Below are 14,099 nucleotides of genomic sequence, written 5' to 3'. Positions count from 1 at the left end.
AGGAGAACGAGCGTCTGCGCAACGAGCTGAAGGACTAGCGCGCCAGCTTCCAGGAGTTGCTGGCGCAGACGCTGGGCTACGGTGGTGGCGTTCAGAGCGGCAGCAGCAGCAGCAGGGATCGGCGTTGGCAACGGCAGCTCCACATCCAGACCAGGAAGGCGGCTCCTGGGCCGAGGTGGTGCGCCGTAAGCCGGCACGCCAGCAGCCGGACCCGCAACAGCGGCAGCAGCAGCCGCAGTCTCAGCAGCGATCGAACCATGTTCAGCGACAAGCTGGGCATCAGCAACAGTGGCAGACCATGGGATGACTGCTGAATCAGCGAAAGTAGCAGCAGTCACGGGCACAGTCGGCGAAGTCGGCGAAGAAGGCACGGAAGCGGCCGGACATGATCGAAGTGATCCCGGCGGAGGGAGTGAGCTACCTCGAGATGTATAAGGCCATCCGAACAAGCTCGCACCTTGAAGGATTCCAGCAAAAAATTGGCGTGGGCACGCGAACGCCCAAGGACACACTACGGCTGCCGCTTAGCCGCGATGTGGACAGTGCGGAGGTGTGCCAACGCATCCGGGAGGTCATCGGCGAGAAAGATGCTGCGTCCATCCGCACAGAGATGTCAGAGGTGCTGGTGACGGGCATCGACTCTCTGGCGAATGAAGAACAGTTGCGAAAGGCAGTGCTTACGGCGCTGGGAAAAGAGCACTCGGATTCCTCTATTGATATGTGGGACAGGCGGGACAGCACTAAGCGCGCCCGCGTTCGTCTGCCACGTACGGATGCAAAATACCTGGTCGGGAAGCGTCTTCTGCTAGGGTACACTTCCTGCTGGGTATGGGAGGTCCCGAGGAAAGCAGTGGCGGAAATACAGTGCCTTGAGCGGGGCCACTTCGCCAGCCAGTGCGCAGGGAATGACCGCCCTAAGGCATGTATCCGGTGTGGCGCGTAAGGCCACAAGGCAGTGACCTGCACCAGTGCAGTACGGTGCCTAAAGTGTGGCGGCCCGCATATAATCGGCTCCGCCTCGTGTACCACTGCAACTTGTCGATGATGGTGGAGTTCCTCCAAATTAACGTCGGCAAGAGCAGGAGCGCACAAGACCTAGCGCTCCAGTGCATGAGGGAGGAGTAAGCAGATGTGATGCTCATCACGGAGCTGTACGCAGTGCCGGCCAACAACGGCAACTGGGTAGCTGACGAGGGACTTAAAGCCGCGATCGTCACCAGCGGCCAACGGTATCCCATACAGAGAGTGAGGAGCGTCCAGCACCCGGAAATTGTGGCGGCTGAGGTTGCGGGAATTGTCGTAGTATGCTGCTTTATTCCACCATCGATCGGCCTCCCAGAGTTCGAGGCAAGTCCATCGATATGTCGACCGGTCAGCTGTTGGAGAACCCTCGATTGGTATTCATATAGTGATCACTGCTATATAAGGTTTGCAGTTGACCTGCAGCCTCCTGCCAACCAGCGGCCCGGACGGGGCAATCTTCAGATGGAGGGTCCGACAGCACGGGAGGCGAGCACCTGCTGGCGAACTCGCCAGTTTGGACTCGCCACCCGCAGCGAACTCGCCAAGGTGGATAGGCACCTTTGAGCTGGCACTCGGGGCGTCCCACTTCTCCGAACGAGTGGTAGACGCACAGAGTTTGGGAACAGTGCTTGCTGAGGCCTGCGATGCGACGATGTCAAGGATCGGTCACTCTCACCATCGAAGAAGCTCCTGTAGCATATCTGCTAAACATCTCACTAGAGCATAGATTATCTCGCATATGACAAGCGTTACATAACAACATGCGGTGAACAAAAGATCAATAATTCAACAAACAACTTGCATTAACCAAGAGCGCAAGAAATGCACATCTAGCAGTTTGACCAAGCGCACGCTTAAAACAAAACAACCAAACATTGACCAGCGCACCCAGCTATCGCGTAACGCTATGCAATACGATATTGATTCAAAAACGTCTAGACACTCACCTTGGCGAGTACAGACAGTGGTCAGCAATTAAACACCAAATAGATAACTTTAGACATACCCAATGTGAATTTATTGGCGACACATTTTATGCAAGCGAAGCAATCAACCGCATCGCTGTTCAAACACATTACGTGCAAACGTAGCACTTCTCACAATAGCAATTCTCACAACTCATGACAAACAAGTAACAAATAACACACTAGCAATGAGACCCCAAAACAGGAAAGAACGTCTCCAAATACAACTTATTGCTAACGCTGAACCAAACTCGTCATGTTGGTTCCCACGCCGAACCGACTTTAATCAAATTACCAAATTGAACGGACGTCGACAGAAAACAAATAATTATTTCAACCCTATTTTTGATAACAAGAAAATTGTCAAAAAAACCCAACAAAATTATGGTATAAATAAAAGCGAAATAGTTTTGGACGATGATGTTCGATCGGACCACCAAGACTAGAACAACCTATCCACAAAATAATTGCGTTTTAGTTCATGAGCTTCGAGAGTCACCCTACCCAAGGTAAGGCCTCGATGTCTCCAACAATCCAGTAAGGGAAATCTCTTCCAGATTTCTATGATCGCCTGGACGATCAAAGGCGATACCGATTCGAAAGTTTCCACCTTGATTTCGGGAGAACGGACGTTCCCTACTCGAGCAAAGTGACCGCGCATGCAGCCGATGCAGTCCGACAGTGCGTGTGTGCGCGATCATATTACATGGCGACCGTGACGTTAATCTGCAGACTTCGGAGTGAAACAAGTGAAAAAACACCATATGCATAAAGTGCAGTGCGTCAAGAAAAAAAGTGAAGGAGAAACATAATGACACAGTGAAGTGAACATTTACAACAGAACACAGTAAAGATGCTCGAAAAAAAAATCCCATGAGTTCAGTGATTGCGATATGAGCAATCACTGGAGCAGTGAAAATATCAAAAACAGGTGCTCTTGAGTTCGTTACAATGTTCGATACAAAGCATCATAACCCTACATCTAATGGGGATGCCCATGTTAAAATAATGAATATCCTAGAAAGTCACAAGCAGGCACATGATAACCACGATTGGAAATTATGGCTACTTGTTATTCTATGCATAGGTCAGCTATTGTATGCATTATGGAAAGCTTACAAAGCAATTATTAGGAAGTAAACGATGAGAGCCTTAGAATTGCAAAACGCATCCAGAGTGTAAAAACCAAACAGAACATGAGTGCAGTGTACGTACGTTCAAAACAAAACAAAAAACTACCAGTGCACGTGTGGCTTTAAAAAATCGAACGATCAAATAACGCAACGACGAGAAAAGGGTTTACAGAACAACGCATAACGTGTGAACAAAAATTGTACACCATCGTGATCTCGACTATGTTAATACGTATGGTGGATATTTGAAACAAAAAAAAAGAGACTAAAACGAAACGCGAAGGGGCAATGAAAACTAAGTGCCAAGAAACATAACAGGAAAAATTGAAGAAACGAACAGTAATGAACTATATAAAGTGATGAAAATTGTGTCAGAAATCACTACCGCCGAAAAAGCCATTACCGAAGCCAACCAGCCCTAAAGAAGGAAGAGACCAGATTAAGATGTCAACCCACGGACTAAAAAACTTCAGCGACGATGGAGATTACATTGGGCCGTTTCTTCCTACGGACGAGGATTTTAACCACCTGCGCTTAGAAGTCGACCAGCTGCTAGCAACAAGCGAAAACGAGGGGCTGCATCAGGAAGCAGCCGAAATATACAAGCGGTATGACACGGGGTATATGAGGACCAAGCAGGCGTACGCGGCGATAGTGGAAATATACATGGTGCTGCTAGGCATCTAAATAAAACAAAAAAGTAAAAAGGTATGAAAACTGTTTCTTAATTTCTTTTATAACATTTTGAGGTAGAAAGAAAGAACGAAAAAAAAGAGGAGAACTGTATAATTCAATAAAGCAGCAAAAAAAAAAAAATTATAATTTTGTAACTTTATTTATGCAAGAAAATCGCGGAATTCCACCTTGAATCTAAGAAAGAAAATTATATTACAAATGAAGCTTTTCAACAAGCGCTCTTATATACAGATATACTAACAAAAAAAAAAATGATAAAAAAAAATTGATACATAAGATAGTTTATTAGACGACCTATACTATGACCTATAGTATGACATTAGATATGACACAATTATCAACCCAACATAAGACAGGCTTGGGACAATGCAAAAGATATTTGAAAAAATAGAAAAATTAGATAGAATTTACGAACAGGTAAAACAGTTCAACAAATGTTATAGGCTTTGTGCATTAACGACATTAAGAGATAATACGAAAGATATTTACAACGAAATACAAGAGCTTCTAATTAGACACGAATCGTCATTTAAGGAAGAAGTATTTACAACATTAGTTAAAAGGAGTAGAAACTTATACTTTGAGATAAATAAATGTATTAAAATACATTGCGAAGAGTATCCAGATTCTTTAAATACGACAATATCAGAAAATAAACTCCTTGATACCACGGCAAAACCCGAAACCAACAAAATGGCAAGCACAATAGAACTAATGACAGTGATTGCAAATTTTGTGCCGGTGTACAACGGCAATGGAGACAAACTAGACCACATTATCTCCGCACTAACCACATGTAAGGCAGTTACCACACCAGATAACTTACCAATCGCTGTCCAAGCAATTTTGGCAAGACTAACAGGAAAAGCTAGAAATGCAATTGTGGGAACGCCATCTACGATTGATGAAATTATTTCATCACTAGAATCATCGTGTAAAAAAATAGAAGGACCAGACTCAATCATGACAAAGCTAAATGTAGCAAAACAAAGGGGCGACTTCGCCAGCTTTGCAGACGAGATAAGCGAGCTTACATCGCGGCTGGAACGAGCCTACATAAACGACAGCATAGGGAATGAAGGTGCTAAAACACTAGCAACACGAGCAGGAGTCAAAGCTTTAATAGCTGGAGCAAAAAATCAAGAAACGAAGAATACAATTAAATATGCCAATTGTACCTCATTACCAAGGGCAATTGAAATAGGCACAAACAACGAAGTAGAACTACTAGCTTTAACACCAAGGGTAGAAGTAAATTATCTTCAAAGTAGAAGACGTCCAGAGAAAAGGAACAACAGGTACGACAACAGACCACAATTTAGATACGACAATCGTCCGCCAAACAGATACGACAATCGTATACCCATCAGATACAGCAATCTACTAGGGAACTGGAGCAGGAACGATAGAACAGAAAATCCACCAGGCAGATTTAACGAACGCCAATATAGGAACCGTCAAACCCAGGCAAATAAAGGGCCATACTCAAGACAACCCAATTCAAGAAGGGTGCATCTCGCGCAAAATGAGCAACATTTTTTAGCCCTTACCCAGCAGTCACACGAAGACTGCCAATCTTTGCAGTAAACATTTCTGCCAGCAACTTTGTAAAACTGAAAGTGGAAATGGCACAGCAAGATTATGCAACATTCATATTAGATACAGGAGCTGATATTTCACTCTTCAAAGTAGACAGAGTGAAACCAAAACAAAAAGTTTGTACTAACAACAAAACAATATTAACAGGAATATCAGACAAAACAGTAGAAACGCTAGCAACAACTACAACGACAATAGATTTTGGCAACGTAAAAGTAGAACACGAATTTCATTTGCTTCCAAAAACAATACCCATACATGTAGATGGAATACTGGCAGAGATTTTTTCAAAAAATTTAAATGCAATATTGACTACGAATATTGGCTACTGAATTTTCAAATAAATGACATACAAGTTTCACACCCAATAGAAGATAATGTAGATGGAAATTTTATTTTACCAGCACGAAGTGAAGTAATACGGCAAATTGCAATACCAAATTTGACAGAAGACTCAATCATTTTAGCACAGGAGATTCAACCAGGAGTATTATGTGGTAATACTATAGTAACAAAAACAAAGCAATACATAAAATTTATTAATACCACGGACAAGGATGTCTCCTTTGGAAAAGATTCTTTTAAACCAGACATCGAACCTTTAGGAGATTATGAGCAACTTAAATCAAAATCAAACGCACCAAGGGAAAGAATACAGAGAATTCACAACAAAATTCACATAGAAAATATTCCTAAAATAGCAAGAGAAGAGCTAGAAAATCTTATCACAAAGTTCTCAGATATATTTTGTTTAGAAGATGAACCGGTCTCTACTAACAATTTTTATACCCAGGAAATTTTGCTTAAAGATAACATCCCTTCTTACATACCCAACTACAAGCAAATTCATTCGCAAACAGAAGAGATAAAAGAGCAAGTAGGAAAAATGTTAGACAACAATATCATTGAGGATTCAGTCTCGTCATACAACTCACCTATACTATTGGTACCGAAAAAATCAGTTGACGGAAAGAAAAAATGGCGTTTAGTAGTAGATTTCCGACAATTAAACAAGAAAATATTACCGGACAAATTTCCACTACCACGCATAGATACAATATTAGACCAGCTAGGAAGAGCTAAATATTTCAGCACATTGGATTTGATGTCAGGATTCCATCAAATCAAACTTGATAAAAATTCTCGAAAATATACAGCTTTTTCAACACCTACAGGCCACTATCAGTTTACACGAATGCCATTTGGACTCAACATTAGCCCAAACAGCTTTCAAAGAATGATGGCTATCGCTATGGCTGGTTTAACACCAGAGCTAGCATTTGTGTATATAGATGATATCATAGTAACTGGATGCAGTGCACGGCATCATATCAGTAATTTAGGTAAAGTTTTTGATAGGCTAAGGAAATATAATCTAAAATTAAATGCAGAAAAGTGTTGTTTCTTCAAAACAGAAGTAACATACTTAGGACATAAAATAACAGAAAAAAGAATTTATCCAGATGACGCGAAGTTTGACACGATTAAAAACTTCCCTATACCTACTAACGCTGATGAAGCAAGACGTTTTGTAGCATTTTGTAATTATTATCGAAAATTTGTACAAAATTTTGCCAAAATAGCTAAACCTATTAATAATTTGATAAAGAAGGATGTTAAATTCGAATGGACATCAGAATGTCAAGAAGCATTCGATAAATTGAAACAAAGTTTACTTTCTCCCACAATTTTACAATATCCTGATTTTACTAAGCAGTTCATAATTACGACAGACGCATCGGATATAGCATGTGGGGCAGTGCTCTCACAAATAACAGACGGAAACGATCTTCCAGTCGCATTTGCGAGTAAAAGTTTCTTACCAGGGGAAAAGAATAAATCAATAATCGAGAAAGAGCTCACAGCTATACATTGGGCGATTAATTACTTTAAACCATACATATACGGAAGAAAATTTTTAGTTAAAACGGACCATCGTCCATTAGTGTACCTATTCGGTATGAAAAACCCAACGTCAAAACTAACAAGAATGAGGTTAGATCTAGAAGAATTCGACTTCGATATAGAATTTCTAGCAGGAAAATCTAACGTGACGGCAGACGCCTTGTCGCGAATTATTACAAATTCAGATGAGTTAAAAGCATGCATACCAAAATCAAAAGCCGAGCTGACGAAAGCAGCATTGATGGTAAATTCAAGAGCTATGACACGAAAGAAGGAAGTATCTAATCAATCAAAACCACAAAAAAGGGATTAGCTACCCCGTAGTGTGGGAAACAGATAGGCCATCTGAGGTTAGGAAACTTCTTAAAGTCAAATCAAGCATTGTAAGAAACAAAATAGAGCTCGTGGTATTCAACCACAAATATAACAAAGTGCTAGGTAAAACAGAGATACCCATAAGCAATTACGCGAAGAAAAGCCAAATACTAGAATTTGCGCTGCATAACATATGCCAAATCGCTATTCAAGCAAATAGGAACAAGCTAGCAATCGCATCAGACGATATAATATTCCAATATTATTCCCTGCAGACAATCAAAGAAGTAGCTTTCGCAGCCATTTCCGATTTCGAAATTGTCATTTTCACTCCACCTAGATGGATTGATTCACAGGAAGATAAGCTGAAAATAATCGCTGATTATCATATGACACCTTCGGGAGGACATATAGGTCAATACAGACTATACAGCAAGCTGAGAGATAAGTACCAATGGAAGTACATGAAGACGGATATCCGCAATTTCATAAAGAATTGTAAAGCATGCATTAGGAATAAGACAGTGACGCATACTAAGGAAAAGGCAGTTGTGACGACAACACCTTCAAAACCATTTAGTGTAGTATCAATTGACACCGTAGGACCTTTGCCAAAAACGAATAACAATAACCGAAATGCAGTAACAATACAATGTGAGCTAACAAAACATATAACAATAATACCCATAACTAACAAAGAAGCTAACACAATAGCAAGAGCACTCGTTGAAAACTTTATATTAACCTTCGGAACATTTATTGAACTCAAATCAGATCAAGGATTGGAATACAATAACGAAATATTAAGCAAAGTTTCTGAAATATTACATATAAAACAAACATTCGCAACAGCTTACCATCCACAAACAATAGGATCATTGGAAAGAAATCACAGAAGTTTGAATGAATATTTAAGAAGTTATACAAACGAACACCACGATGATTGGGATCAATGGACAAAATTTTGCGAATTCGTTTATAACACAACTATAAAAACATCAACAGGCTATACACCATACGAACTGGTATTTGGTAAACAAGCAAACTTACCACAGGAAATTTACAGTAGAAAGGTAGAACCAGTTTACAACATAGAGCAATACTACAATGAAATGAAATATAAATTACAAAAATCAAACGAAACAGCGAGAGAAAATCTGATTAAATCTAAACATAAAACAACAGCAAATCTGAATGAAAAAATAAATCCTATAAACATTAAAACAGGAGATCAAGTATATCTTGTTATTAAAAACAGAAAGAAATTAGATCCGGTATAAATTGGACCATTCACAGTAATAGAAATACAGAACACAAATTGCGTTATAAAACATAATGTTACAAACAAAACCACAACAGTGCATAAAAATAGATTAAAGACAGAGTTTGAAGAATAATGTTACTCTTTCATAAACGCTATCATAACATTATTCTCATTAAAAGGGGGAGGTGTAGCATATCTGCTAAACATCTCACTAGAGCATAGATTATCTCGCATATGACAAGCGTTACATAACAACATGCGGTGAACAAAAGATCAATAATTCAACAAACAACTTGCATTAACCAAGAGCGCAAGAAATGCACATCTAGCAGTTTGACCAAGCGCACGCTTAAAACAAAACAACCAAACATTGACCAGCGCACCCAGCTATCGCGTAACGCTATGCAATACGATATTGATTCAAAAACGTCTAGACACTCACCTTGGCGAGTACAGACAGTGGTCAGCAATTAAACACCAAATAGATAACTTTAGACATACCCAATGTGAATTTATTGGCGACACATTTTATGCAAGCGAAGCAATCAACCGCATCGCTGTTCAAACACATTACGTGCAAACGTAGCACTTCTCACAATAGCAATTCTCACAACTCATGACAAACAAGTAACAAATAACACACTAGCAATGAGACCCCAAAACAGGAAAGAACGTCTCCAAATACAACTTATTGCTAACGCTGAACCAAACTCGTCATGTTGGTTCCCACGCCGAACCGACTTTAATCAAATTACCAAATTGAACGGACGTCGACAGAAAACAAATAATTATTTCAACCCTATTTTTGATAACAAGAAAATTGTCAAAAAAAACCCAACAAAATTATGGTATAAATAAAAGCGAAATAGTTTTGGACGATGATGTTCGATCGGACCACCAAGACTAGAACAACCTATCCACAAAATAATTGCGTTTTAGTTCATGAGCTTCGAGAGTCACCCTACCCAAGGTAAGGCCTCGATGTCTCCAACAATCCAGTAAGGGAAATCTCTTCCAGATTTCTATGATCGCCTGGACGATCAAAGGCGATACCGATTCGAAAGTTTCCACCTTGATTTCGGGAGAACGGACGTTCCCTACTCGAGCAAAGTGACCGCGCATGCAGCCGATGCAGTCCGACAGTGCGTGTGTGCGCGATCATATTACACTCCAATGTTTACTGGTGGACTCCAATCATCGAGGAGCTGAGCGAGCGATGTCGACTGGCACGAGAGAGACAGAGCACGGCCTTGGATGAACCGTCCCTAGAGCTGGCAGTGGAGGAACATCAAGAGGCGCGTGCAGCATTAAGGGCGGAGATCAAGGCGAGCAAGGAGAGACTTTTCGACGAGTGGCTGCAGGCCCTGGCCGCGGATGAGACGGGACAGTGGTTCCGGCAAGTCCTTCTTCGGTTCCGGGGTAGCTGGACGGCGCGAGAGCGGGACCCACAGGTACTGCGTCATATCGTCGAGGAGTTGTTTCCCGAACATCCCCCAGTTGCGTGGCCGGACGTGTCGACTACGGACTTGGACTCTCCAATTCGACAGATCAGTTGTGCGGAGCTGAAGGCCATAGCAGGCGATTTGCATCCCCGGAAGGCTCCCGGTCTGGATGGAATGCCGAACGCTGCAGTTACGGCCGACATTCGGAAGTATCCGGAGTCCTTCGTGGCAGTGTATCAGCGATGTCTTGACACGGGTAGCATTCCACAAGAGTGGAAGAGGCAGAAGCTTGTGCTACTGCCAAAGCCGGGAAAGCAACCGGGAGAAGCGTCGTCCTGTCGCCCGATCTGCCTAATTAACAACCCGGCTAAGGTGCTCGAGAGGCTCAACGAACACTTGGAGAACCCGGAGACGCCTCAGCTTGCCGACAACCAGTTCGGCTTTCGGAAGCAGCGGAGCACTATGCAGGCGATCCAGCTGGTGGTGGATGCATGTAGGCGTGCAATGTCCTTTGGACGTACAAACCAAAGAGAAAAGCGCTGTCTCAGCAAATCCTCTGTCGAGCATTAGCCCTACGATTCCTTCTGGACCGAATCAAATCCGGCACTGATGGAGACTCTCGACGGCGGCTATTGAGAGACTAGTAAAATCTCATGTAAGTGTATCCGAAATTGTTATATTTCTAATATCAACAATTTCATCTCTAGGCGATCGTAAAGTCCAGGCTAGTTGAGGTACCGCTGGTCCGTCTCGTCGACCAAACCAACACGATTAGAGCCGTCTGTTCGGTAAGGTTTTTTTCCTTTCTTTTTTGTGTGTGTGTGCGAAATTTCAATCACGTGTTTTTTTTTCCTACTCACATATTTACGGCGAAAGGGTCGCGAAGAAAAAGTTAAATTGTCAAAAGCGAAAAGTGACAGAAGCAAGAGAAGCTAGAGAAAAAGCGAATTTACTCGGAGGGAACCTACCAAGTCAGTCTTATTATGAACTCGATTTCCATAACTATTTTGATGGTATAATAGGAACCCAGTACATGGTTGAAACAGAAGCAATCATAAACTTTAAAGAAGAGAATATTTTCTTCCTTGGAAATACAGTTCATTTTTGCAAATATTATCCTTCTAAGAAACCCTACTGCCACAAAATTACAATTTCTATAAACACGGATGGTGATTGGTTCGTTCCGTATTAGCAGGATCTTTGGGAAAATTTTGCGATCGATCCAGGAATCTATAGATCAAGTTACAGAAAATCCACCATAAAGGTTGTGAGTTTCTCGGCAGGAAAACCACGTCATTCGAGCCTACTTACACGAAAAGTTATCGTTACCCTTACAGTTTAAGAAATGATGTAGAACAACAAATAAAGGAATTACTTCAAAATGGGATAATAGCTCCTTCAAATAGCCCATATTCATCACCGATTTGGGTTGTACCTAAGAAACAAGATGCCTCTGGAGTAAAAAAAGTTAGGGTAGTCATTGATTATAGAAAACTCAATGACAAAACGGTAAATGATAAATTACCAATGCCCCAAATAGAGGACATTTTGGATAACTTAGGCAAATCATCATACTTTTCTACGTTAGATCTTAAGTCCGGATTTCACCAAATCGAAATGGATCCGGCGCATCGTGAAAAAACCGCTTTCAGTACATCAGAGGTTCATTTTGAATTTAATCGAATGCCTTTTCGATTGAAAAACGCCCCGGCGACTTTCCAACGAGCAATGAATGGAGTTTTAAGTAATCTAATTGGTAGGGTATGATTTGTCTACTTGGATGATATAGTCATAATAGGAAAAGATTTAAAATCTCATTTGAAAACTCTTACTACTGTCCTAGAACATTTAGCAGCATTTAATTTAAAAATTCAACTCGACAAGTGTGAGTTCTTGAAAAACGAAACAGAGTTTTTAGGGCACATAATTACACCGAATGGAATAAAACCGATTCTAGACAAAATTAAGAAAATTATAGAGTGGATGTTACCTATTACAAAACAAGAAATTAAACAGTTTCTACAATTAAACAGTAGATTTATTCAAGATTGTTCTAAAATCTTTTTCTTCTTCTAGGCGTAACGCCCTCTTAGGTCATGCCGGCCATCGAAATAGCTTTCTAGACTGCCGATACCACGTAGTTGGTTAGTCAGACCTCACTACGGGGGACGGTCCGGATGGGATTTGAACCCCGGTCCTGCCGTTTAAAGACCGACGCCGCTATCGCTTATACCACCGGGAAGTAACCATTTAATTGGTGTAGTGTCGTAAGTATAGGTAGTATGTAAGCGTATAGTGTAAGCGTTAGATGTAAGTACATGTATTAGAGAGAAGGATAATAAACCAGACAGTCTTGAAACAGCACTTGATGGATCAACAGCTAACTCCATAACAATTGGTTTCACGACTAGTAGTCAAACAAAACCATGAATCAAAAGTTTACGAACCGCCCACGCACTATACGTGTACGAGAACCAGTTGCTCTGACAAGTTCTACTATCGAAAGGAAGCTCGGTGTGTCTAGGTCAGTTGGTAGTCCGATCCATAAAGAAGACATAGCTACGCAAGCCGTAACCTTTCAACCGAGAGCAGTCTCATCTGAGGCCAGTTCTGAAAAGAACGATCTGCTTTAGAAGTCTTCTATTCTAAAGGGTGTGCGGGCTAAATTTGACACCTGTCTTTTGGGTTCATATCTCAGGGTTGAGGTGACGTATCGAAATGATTGATATGTCATTCGATTGCTAAAAGTTGTGCGAACAAGTGTAAAAAAAGTCTAGCTCCGTAAATATGTGGAACCCGTCTGAATTGTACAAGCGCGTAACGTGTGTTATGATGGTTCGTGCCGGCCATACGAATGCCGTAATTCGGAAGGCGGCGATGTGTTCGCTGAACACCGTAAAAACAATACGCGTACAGCTCAAGGAGTGTGGTGAAGTCGTGGATAGTGTTATTGTTCGCAAATAGCATAGCAGGTGGTTGCCAACGCTAAGCGCTTGCTGAGCTGGCTGAAGCATCGTACCGTACGTTTGGCAACAGGATTCTGCACCATGCCATACGGCCGTAAAAATACGCCAATGGCTCACTGCCAATTTCGACCGATACACCAGCACCGACGTTTGGCCACCCAGCTCCCTTGACCTTAATCCTATGGATTACTTTGTGTGGGGCACAGTTGAGCGGGACACCAACAGGGCGTCCTGCAATACCAAAGCGGAGCTGGTGGCCAGAATAAAGGCCGTGTTTGCGGCCATCCCCAGAGACATGGTTGTCCGGGCTTGCGCGAGGTTCCGGAAGCGGGTGCAGGCGGCCATCGACGCGGAGGGGGATACTTCGAATACGGACGACACGGTCGTTTCAACAACGATTATTGAGGTTTCGTCCAACTGGTGCGATCATCTTACCAAGCATCAGCGAAAACGGTATTCGGAATTCGGTATTCAAAAAAAGTAAGACCGATGTCGAAGTATTTAAAGAAGGAAGAAGCTATAGACACAGACAACGACGATTACAAAAAATCGTTTCTAAAGCTGAAAAATATTATAGCATCAGATCAAATACTCGCTTACCCTGATTTTGAATTGCCATGCATTCTAACAACGGATGCGAGTAATTACGCATTGGGTGCAGTTTTGTCACAAATTCAGGATGGTATATAAAAACCAATAGGATTCGGTAGCAGAACACTAAACAATACAGAGCAAAGATACTCTACAACAGAAAAGGAAGATTTAGTGTCATGTACCAACCTGGTAAAAAA

The 14,099-nt window shown here is 41.9% G+C and overlaps 1 protein-coding gene across 1 annotated transcript; it reads left to right on the top strand.

Annotated features, from left to right (window-relative positions):
* The first annotated feature begins 385 nt into the window (after positions 1-385).
* Positions 386-12,435, top strand: LOC126564231 (uncharacterized). Its single transcript, XM_050221221.1, has 3 exons — positions 386-826; positions 10,448-10,835; positions 12,419-12,435. The coding sequence occupies exons 1-3, from the start codon at positions 386-388 to the stop codon at positions 12,433-12,435; spliced, it is 846 nt and encodes a 281-aa protein (XP_050077178.1).
* The last annotated feature ends 1,664 nt before the right edge of the window (positions 12,436-14,099 follow it).

The sequence above is a fragment of the Anopheles maculipalpis genome, chromosome X (assembly GCF_943734695.1).
Source record: "Anopheles maculipalpis chromosome X, idAnoMacuDA_375_x, whole genome shotgun sequence".
NCBI classification, from domain to species: domain Eukaryota; kingdom Metazoa; phylum Arthropoda; class Insecta; order Diptera; family Culicidae; genus Anopheles; species Anopheles maculipalpis.
The sequence above is the reverse complement of the archived record's forward strand: the minus strand, read 5'-3'. Positions and strand labels throughout refer to the sequence as shown.

What these genes read in the sequence shown, in the direction of transcription:
- LOC126564231 (XM_050221221.1), top strand. Translation starts at nt 386, where the DNA reads ATGATCGAAGTGATCCCGGCGGAGGGAGTGAGCTACCTCGAGATGTAT. An exon ending in TAGGGTACACTTCCTGCTGG is followed by an intron (nt 827 to 10,447) that starts GTATGGGAGGTC and finishes CCAATTCGACAG; the next exon opens with ATCAGTTGTGCGGAGCTGAA.